A 9,715-nucleotide genomic window follows, 5' to 3' on the forward strand; every position below is an offset into this window, starting at 1 on the left:
GGCCTCAGAGCCCTGCTTTTTTTAATGTTTTTTTTTTTCATTCTCATGTTGCTGTACCACCCTCCCTCCCCCCAATGCTCCCAGGCATTCTGTGCAACCGTGGAGCTGAGCAAAGCTGCTTTGGAGCACTGGACTGTAAAGAGCTCGTGTAAGGAGCCAGCGCTGCCCCTGGAGGAGGAGTTTGACCCTCTGAGTAGGTGACAAGGGAAGATGGAGGTTGACACCCTTCTCTTGGCTTTGGGGAGAACAGAGCAAGCCAAAATGTTCATCACTACAGTGAAAGCACATCTCTGAGCAGTCAGTCGCTGCCTCTTCACCCAGCAGTGGAAGTGGGGCTGTCACATGAGGCCCCACTGTGCCCTTCCTGAGGAATGTGTGGCACCTTAAACAGCTTGGCTTTCATGTCTCAATTCAGAGAATATTTATAACTGTTACCAAGGCGAACTAAGACTTGGTACAAACTGAATTAGGAAAATAATAGTTACTGTCCCTGTGAAGTTAGCCAAAAAGTTTCCTGCAATCCAGATTTTGTTACAAATCATGGATCCATTTACCATCTGACAAGGAATCACCCACCTGGGAATAACTTCATCATCTTGCTAGAGTTCCAAGGAAAGCAGCTGCATAACAGAACCAATTTGCTGTGGAGTTCCTCTGCAGAGGTACTGTACATAATGGACACTTACTTGAGAATGAGGTTGATCCTATTCTGTAGGTTTTTCACTTGGACATGAACTGTGCTAAAAAATAAAAGTTCTTTTCCTCCAGAGTTGCTTTACAAACAGTTATTAAAGGAGTTGCTGCTGCCACACCTTATACTCGTGCCTCATTTCCTCAGTGTCACCCAGATGGACTTAAGGCCTTGCAAAAGGAAGACACAATTAGTCTCACAGCAGAGATGTGGCTCAGCTGGAAGTCAAGATAACAAAATCACAACATTTAGAAACACAGTCTTGACTGACACCACGTCACAGAAAGCCAAGTGCCACATGTGTGACATGCTAAAGAAACGGAGACGCAAAAGAGGAATAAAACACTGAATTTATATAACCCCCTAATACATGGGTTTAAAAATACAAGACAGCTGCACTGCAGCTCTTCAGTGCTAGATGTGTTTGCTAAGGAGCAATGCAGCTGGGAGCAGAGCACTGTGAGGCTGCTGGTACCTGCTTTACCCCATCCTTTCCTCATGCAACTCAAACGTTGCATTGCTTCCTGCAGAGCCCACGGTGTGGAAGTCCTGTTCAGTTGTTGTGTATGCTTGTGAGGAAATAAAGAGACCTCTGAACAACTGAGCAAGTAGTAAGAGTTCTGAAATTCATCTGCCAAGGGTTTCCTGAGCTGGCCAGTGGAGCATGCTCTGTTCAATGCAAACAATTACAGAGAAATCTGTCCCACCCCTCCAGCTGAAGACATGGCCCAGGTCACCCAAACACACACCACACAAAGAACTCTGGTTCTGACAACAATAAAAACTGGTTCTCATTTAAGGTATTGCATTAATTTATTTTTATTCCTTTAAAAAGAAAGGAAATCCAAATACCTGATGGCTACAGACAGGTCAGTGCCATAAATGTACCGCAGAACAGGAGCCTGTCTTGGACAGGTTGCATAGTCAGCAGCACTTCCTCCAAGGTGTTTGCATGATGTTTTAGGTAGGTCCTAAGGTGATTAATGATCCCATCTGTGCCCATGAAGAGTTCTTAATTATTAGCTGTACTTAACATTTTACCAGTGCCATACTGGTCCTTGTAGTATATGTAGCCTTAAGACAACACTACCTCAGAAATAGCAAGTTATTCACAGTTTACTGATCTGGAAAAATAAAACCAAAAGGAATTGACTGTGATTGGAGGTAATGGAGCTGTGTGGAGCTGAGTGGCTGCAGTTGCTCTGCAAACCTCCCTGGTGCACTCACTTGCATCACTTTGGTGAAGCATCACACAGTGCCTGTTCTCAGATAAATTCCAGCTCCTGCTGCTGAAGGCAGGTAGTGCTTAATCAGCCCTGGGGAGGACAAGTGAGTTCAGAAAGGGATGGCTTCATGCAGTCTCAGCAGACAAATATATGGCCTGAGAGTTTGGTATTTACCCCCTTAGTAACAGAAGGCCTATAGAACAATTATTGAAAGGCAATGTTTCTACATTTCAATGTACAGGAGTACATTCACAAACAATTTGCTGTAGAGGACTCAAAAAGCCCAACACAGGAGCACCATCCATACACACAACTGCCATGAACTGGTCCCTGTTACTCCCTGTACAGAATACCAACACTTGGCTACAGAGAAGGAGCAAACCCAACCCCACACTGGATGGAAGTTAACCTGACCAAACCAAAGAGACAAAGAATTCATCTTTCTGCAGGCTTTTCTTAGGGCCCCTCTGGGTGATGCCAGTTCCAGCAGCTGTGCCCCTGCCTGGAGGGGAACCAAGGGTCTGCACCCAGTGGCTTCCTAAGATAGTCTGGTTAAAAATGAATCAATTATACCAGTTGGGATGGATGTCTTAAAGAACTGACTCCTTTGCTTAGGCAGAAGCACTTGAGCTACATGGATTAGCTCATGCAAATGAATCCAGGATGAGGTTTAAGACATTCTTCACAAGCCACAGCAATTGCCAGAGGCGCTTATGCTGACAATTCCCTGCAGAGTTTGCCATGGTCTGAAATCCTCTTTTGGGACACCTCTACCACAAGCACTGCAGAGCTTTCAGCTCAAGAAATGCTACATATGCTGCTGGATCTTTGGTCCTTTTGTTCCCGGCGTCTCAGAAGCTCCCTTGTGGCCCGCCTCCTTATTCCGATTAAATACAGATCTCTGTCAAAGAGCCCTGCAGCCAGGGGGATGCTGCAACAGGAACACAAGCCAGCAGGTCAGGGCAGAAATAGGTTCTTGTTTGCCCAGCATTTCCCTACTACTTCATACAACAAAGGCCACAAATCTGATTTTTGCTGTCTTAAGCAACTGCTGTGGGAGAAAGAAGAGTTGTTCTTCCATAGCAACAAGTTAAGGTTTTTCACAATGCTTTAAATGCTGGTTGTAAAAGGGAAATGTACTTTAAATTTTAGTATGAACTCACCTGCTTTTATATATAAAGGACTTTCTTAATGACTCTGACCTAAAACCCACTCATTTGAAAAGCTACACCAGGTTATTGCTAACTTGGTGTACTCACTGGTGTGGTTCATCTCAACTATTCTTACCTTGGTCTCTTTTAGAGAGGAAACCTTAGCAGCCCATCACACACTATTTAATGGGTATTTAATACCCAGAAACAAAAATTCCCATTGTAATTGCATTGCTCATCAAATACTTTGAGAAATCACTTTTTTAGATATTCAGGTCTTGAAATCCCTGACCATGTTCCTCACAAAAAAGAGAATAATTCCAAACCAAATTTCCTAAGGAGTTCTACTAATACAACAGCCTATGTAGGACATTAAGAACTTGGAGGATCTCAAAATACTCCACTGACATCCAGCTGTGCTGAACTGCAGCCACCACTGGCGGGGGGAAACAGAACTGAGCCTAAACAGGGGAAGAGGAAGACAAGAGGAAAGCTGCCCATGCTGATAGGGAAAACAAAGAGCTGCATCTCAGATAAAATACAGATTTACATTCGATTCCAGTGGGCTCTGTTTATCCCCCTCAAAAGGATTAAGAGACCTGGCAGCAGGGATTTCAGCTGTCAAGGCAAGGTTTAAGCTCTTACTGCTCTGGCCACCAGCATATACTGGGTAAAACCCAACCAGACTGCAGGGATAGACACAGGACAATCTCCTTGGGGTCACTGGAGCAATCAATCATGTGGAGCTGCAGGAGGTACTCACTTGTCTCTGCCAGGCCTCACTTTGACACGAAACAAGGCAAACACAGGTCGGTGGTCTGAGGTTTTGATGACAGGACAAGAGGAGTATTTGACAGCCTGGATGTCGTCCTTGTAGCGGCTGCGGAACACGACCCGGTCCTGGAGGCAGGGGAGAGGGGACAGGGAGAGTGACTGCACATCACCCACCCTGGAGAGCAGCACTGCTTCACAAGAGACAAACCCATTCATTCATCACCCTCCACTTGGTGAAGTTAACATGGCCTTGGATGGGGATCCATTCATTGTCTGATCCCAACATTCTGTGCCAGCTCTGAGCCCACTCGGACAGGATGTAAGGCAAGGAGAATAAGGTCAACAGCCTGTGCCAAACTCTCCCTGTGCTCACAGATTCTACAATCCTTTCTTCCAGAAATCCCAGATGCCCTTAAGCAACAAATCTCAGCACAACTGAATCCCCTTTGGCTCCTGAAATCATCCCTTACCGTGTAGGAGGGAGTCCTTTGCTTGGAGGTGGTGTCATAGCTGTCCTTTCCTATGTCAAACTTGTAGGAAGGACGGAAATGGATATCAGCCTCTTGGAATCCTTTGAAAATAGACCCTGTAAGGGAAGGGGAGAATGGCATGAACAAACTCCTCCCTCCTTAGAACTGGGCACTGTGTCTACTAATGCTGGTTGAAACAACAGCCATGTACATCCCAGAAAAACCTGGGCTTGGGCTCCAGAAAGGGAGCAAGCTCCAGTCCTGACATGGAGAGGATAAAAAATAGCCAGTGGCTGTTTAGTCAGTGGTCAATTAAACAAAGAAGACCTGGTCCATGTACTTCCCCTTCCACTGAAAGCTTGTGCTGCTTTGCAAATGCTGTTCAAATCTAAATTCCCTGGACACTGGGACAGAAAGATGCCCAGGTTAGAGAGGAGTCAGATAAAACAGCAGCAATGGCTTGGGAGGTTACATTAAACAGAACAAACTACTACAGCAACAGGTCCCTTGACACACTGTCACTGTCCTTGAGAGCTGCTGACTCCCTTCTTCAGGGAACTTAACCAAAAAAAGCCTCTGGGAAATGGGGACTGGGCTGCCATTACTCCTGTGTGCAGGTATCTTTGTTTCTGGAGAGGAGGAAGAGGAACAGCTGCTGTCCCTTACCCCGACTCATCTCGCTGGTCAGCTGGTCATACACCAGGAGCTTGGACACGTCTGTGTCCGGGTTCTGGTTCAGGATGGAATCCACTGTCTCCCGATCCTTGTTCAGCCGGAAGTTGAAGTCCCCAAACCAGAAAACTTCATCGAACCGAGTTGTGACATCACCTGCAAATTTACAACACAAGAGTTTAAGGGATGCTGCTGAATGTGTTTCAGGAAGAAATTCTTTCTTTTCACTACCTGGAGATGTGATACTGAGTATGTTTTCTACCTGTGATCACCACTGAATATAGGAATTAAAAACCCAGGAGAAAACAGAACAGAAATGTTAAAAACCATAGAAAAAGCTGAAAAGAGACAAAACTATCTATAGGACCTAACACCAGAGGGAACACAAAATGCTAATGCTACACTGCAGATAAAGAGCATATTAAATTTCCTTGTAAAAGGACCTAATTATCTATCTAGGTATCAAGTTGTCAGCACAGTATTAGGAAACAACAATGGTCTTTGGCAAAAAATTCTCTGACCTGTGTATGTGCAAAGTTACATAAAGTTTATTCTCTTAAATTTGAAATAAATTCCTAATTGTTCTGGAAAGTGAAACACATCTGTAATATTAATAATAATTAAACCAAAATTATAATATTGCTAAAAAATACATAATGTAAAAATTTCCTTTTGAATTTTCTCACTTCCATTTCATTTTTTTCTCAAATTCCCAATTGCAAGAAAAAAAATTAATGGGAGTAATAACTATCCTCAGACAAAAAAAGCTGAAGTTTCTTTTTACACAGTCTCAAATTTATCACTCTTCTTGTCTCTTCCCCAGTGCAGACTGAGAGACAATGCCCAGACTCTGCTGAGCTGGGCTCCCCCACGCTCATGGTTTCACACTTACTGGAACTGGATCGATATGGATTTGTGTCTGGAACATTCTTGGGAAGTGTAAGGGCTTGAATGGTTTTATTGTAGTCCAGTTTCCTCTCATTCACTTTACTGTCCCCAGCTGCAAGACAGAAACCCCATTACTGCTAACAGTGAATCATTTTCATGCAATGATCATTTCTGGTTATACCAGGAGCTTCCAAAGGGTACCAGACATTTTCCACATATAAAATGTGACACTGTGGGAGCGTCTGCACTGAATAATGATGGCAGAAAGTGTGGGAAAAGGGACACAATGGTGCAGAGTTCATTTCTGTTTCCATAAACACAGTTCTTTTGTAAGTTTGTTACCAAACAAACCTCCTCCCTTATCCTTCTCAGCTCAGCAATCCTGAGCTTTGGCTCCAGCCTGTCCTGCTTTTTCACCTCTGTACAGCTCCTTCCCCTCCTCCCTCTACCAGGACACTTGTAGCAAGATTGCAAATGTCTCACATGTGAAGTGGGAGGTGATGAAGAGAAAGGAGGTCCCAAAAAACGTGAAGCTGATTCCCAGTGCTCCCTTGGTTTTGATCTGAGACACAATTCGAGTTGTCACCGTGGCATACTCCACTTCTGGAAGGAGGTAAAAAAGATGCTGTTACTGAAGCGCTTCTGACAGTGAGCAGGGAGGTTAGGAGAAGGAGAAAAGGGCAGGGCACAGGCTGGCACAGTGCCCTCAGCTCCCCACACACCCGAGCAGAACCAGATGAGGTCCCTGCGGATGAAGACGGACATGTAGAGCACGCCGTGCGCAGCCGAGTGCAGCAGGACGTAGTGCGGGCCCAGCGTCTCCTGCAGGCGGATCTCCCACTCCCTCCTGCAGGACACAACAACAGCTGCACCACACAGCCACAACAGGAGACAGCAACAGCCAGGAGAGCAGATCAGCCTCAGAGCAATCCCTCTCGCACACAGCATCAAGGCATAAGCAAAACCTCCCTGCACTCAACTGAGGCGCCACAGAAATCGGCAGAGCTTTGCTATCAGGATGAAATTCTATATGCACAGAGAAGTTATTCCATCCCTGGGAGTGTCCAAGGCCAGGCTGGACAGGGCTTGGAGCACCCTGGTCTAGTGCAAGGTGTCCCTGCCCATAGCAGGGGCTGGCACTGGGTGGGCTTTAATTTCTTTTCCAACCCAAACCAGACTGGGATTTTATGATTTACAGATCTCCATGACTTTTTCCTCTAAATCCCATTTCCTCTGGTGCTCATGCAATAGAATTAAGTCTTGTTAAAGGGGTTGATTATCGAAAATATTAGGAATACAATGGAGACTATTTCTAGTCTAATTCAAAGGAAAATTATTAGTTAACAATAGAAGAAGATGGTTCATTACATTGTTTTTGCTACCTGTCTGGACAGCCTTCTTGAACCCCAATGACATACATGTCCTGGGCAAAGTCTGGATCTGTTGGCAATAAGAAGTCATCCAGATTCACTGGAAGTTCCTATTACACAAGAAATTTAAAACAAAAAGAAAGAAAAGAAAAGCAGTATTAGTTATGCAAAGATTTACTAGAAAAATACCTTGTAATTTGACAAAGATGATTGACAAGGAACATAGTCTTGAACAGAAAAACATCATCCTAGTCCTCTCAGTAGAGCTGGGGTAACTTTACTGCCAAAGGACCTGTGCACCTACCTTCTGCCCCTGCATGTTCCAGGTGGCCACAAAGATTCCCATATTCCGATTAGGGAAATATCTGCTGAGTTCTTCTGCTCCCATTAAGGCACCACTTGCCAGAAGGCTGCCTTCCAAATAGCTCCTGTGGACAGAAGACCCAAAAAACAGCATCTAAGGAAAGGGCATGACAGCTGGGATATTGATGTGTAATGTTTGAATCTTGAAGTAACCAAGAATATACCTTTGAGAGGGAATTTAATACTTATAAATTGTTCTGCTTGCCTAAAGTTCCTTCCAAAGCCAGGACATGAGGGTGATGGTGAGGCTGATGCTGCTCAAGCTCTGTGATGAGAAGGCTGAAGCCATCCAAAGTCTTCAGCCCCACTAAACTCATCCAGACACAGAACAAAGAAATTGGTTTGATAACCTCAGGGTGCCCAGAGCAGCTGGGGCTGCCCCTGGATCCCTGGCAGTGTCCAAGGCCAGGCTGGACAGGGCTTGGAGCAGCCTGGGACAGTGGGAGGTGTCCCTGCCATGGCAGGGGTGGCACTGGATGAGCTTTGAGGTCCCTTCCACCCAAACCATTCTGTGATTCTATGAAATTTGAGTACCTTGAAGCAGGTCAGTTTACTTCAAACATAAAAACAGCTCCACCATTCCCAGTGTGCTGCCATTAGGTTTCTTCTAACCAAAAACTCAAACTCACATCCTTCCTTCAATTCAGCTCATCAAATCAGCTTCCAGAAAATAATTTATTCAGCTTGAGGTCCCAAAATATCCCCTTTGGGAAGGACAGATGCATCCCACAGCACCTGCCTCTCTGAAGGACATGCTTACAGAGGTGAGGGATGCTGGCACAGGGACTGCATGTTGAATAAGCATTTTTAATCTTGCTTAAGCTCTGCAAATAATGAGGAGAGAATAATGTCAGAGAGTTCTGGGCAACCCAGCCAGCTCCAGCTGCTTTAGGGAGGAATGGGAAAGAAAACCGTCATGGCAAACAAGTAACAATCTATCTTTGGGGCTTTTTTACCACCTAGTAACACTTTAATTCATCTCAGAATTCTTTCCCCTCTACTACTGACTCCCACGCTTTGGATCAAGGATTAGGTTTTTCCCTCCTGCAGAGGAGCTCCTGTGGGATACTGGAGTAGCTCCCAGCACGTAATTTGTTCCTGCCAGAAACCAAACAAGTGCAACCTCTGCTCAGCACCTCACAGGACTGTGATAATGATGCATGACAATCTCAGTTTAAAATATCTGGCCCTATTTTTTTCCTGTTATTTATCATTTTGGTTCAAGCCTGATGTACTTCTAGATTTTTCTGAAAAACAGTTTTCCCAACTGCTGGCATGCACAGCCACCACTTCTCAATTCTCAAACCAGATTATGTTAATATTACAAGCAAACTGACAGCAAACCAGACTCATATGTATTTATGAGAATAAATATATAAACATATGAAATTTATATATAAAATAAAAAGATATTTATATATTTATGAGAATATTATATTATATATTTATGATAATAAATACACAGATATTTATATTTATATACGTTTAAATATATTTTTATATTCACATATATTTATATAAAAAGTATGAAAATACTCATATGTATTTATGAAAATACTCAGCTAAAAGGAGCAAACTAAGAGTATTTGTACTGATCTCTTCATTTCCCAACTCTCTTCACAGCAGGTTAAATAACACAGAATGGCTTTTGAGCTCACAAGCTCCCCGCCCAGAGGGATTCTCCTCCCTGCTGACCCCCCAAAAGCAGGAGAAACCTGGGGGAGCCCTACCTGCTGCGAACATCCTTGGCTCGGATGGGGGTGAGCACGCTGAAGGTGGATTTCATGGAGTCTGTGGAGCAAGCGTCACAGAGAGTCCCATTGCCCTGCAGCCGGGAGTCGCTGAGGCTGCTGCTCACCCTCCCAAACTTGTGCTGAGAATAATGTCGGTAATCCAGGCAATCCGCGTCGATCCTATTAGCTGTCCTCAGCGAGTGCGAGGCCACGTTGAGCTCCATGGGGGGCAGGGGGCGGGCCGGCATGATTTGGGACAGCCGGGGTTTGCCCCCCGCGAACCCCTTCCCCCGCAGGAGCCCCCCAAAGGCACTGGAGATCTCGGAGGCTCGTTTGCCCAGCTCCGAGGCGCCTCCCCTGCTCTTCCCCCCGGGGCT

The 9,715-nt window shown here is 45.0% G+C and overlaps 2 protein-coding genes across 2 annotated transcripts in view; one reads left to right on the forward strand and one right to left on the reverse strand.

Annotated features, from left to right (window-relative positions):
• PMPCA (peptidase, mitochondrial processing alpha subunit) overlaps positions 1-1,295 on the forward strand; it is a gene marked incomplete at its 5' end in the record, with an annotated part of 5,508 nt that extends 4,213 nt beyond the window's left edge. The window contains 2 exons of the mRNA XM_031057283.1: positions 85-193; positions 1,222-1,295. Of these exons, the coding sequence (XP_030913143.1) occupies positions 85-193; positions 1,222-1,295 (183 nt within the window). The remainder of the gene's footprint in view (positions 1-84; positions 194-1,221) is intronic.
• Positions 1,296-1,494: 199 nt separating this feature from the next.
• Positions 1,495-9,715, reverse strand: part of INPP5E (inositol polyphosphate-5-phosphatase E) — an 8,867-nt gene continuing 646 nt past the window's right edge. The window contains 10 exon segments of the mRNA XM_031057244.1: positions 1,495-2,848; positions 3,832-3,968; positions 4,313-4,428; positions 4,979-5,140; positions 5,877-5,984; positions 6,356-6,475; positions 6,595-6,719; positions 7,255-7,352; positions 7,547-7,670; positions 9,336-9,715. The exon segment at positions 9,336-9,715 is cut by the window's right edge and continues 43 nt beyond it. Of these exon segments, the coding sequence (XP_030913104.1) occupies positions 2,716-2,848; positions 3,832-3,968; positions 4,313-4,428; positions 4,979-5,140; positions 5,877-5,984; positions 6,356-6,475; positions 6,595-6,719; positions 7,255-7,352; positions 7,547-7,670; positions 9,336-9,715 (1,503 nt within the window). The 3' untranslated portion in view covers positions 1,495-2,715.

The sequence above is a fragment of the Geospiza fortis genome, unplaced genomic scaffold (genome assembly GCF_000277835.1).
Source record: "Geospiza fortis unplaced genomic scaffold, GeoFor_1.0 scaffold27, whole genome shotgun sequence".
In the NCBI taxonomy this organism is placed as follows: Eukaryota; Metazoa; Chordata; class Aves; order Passeriformes; family Thraupidae; genus Geospiza; species Geospiza fortis.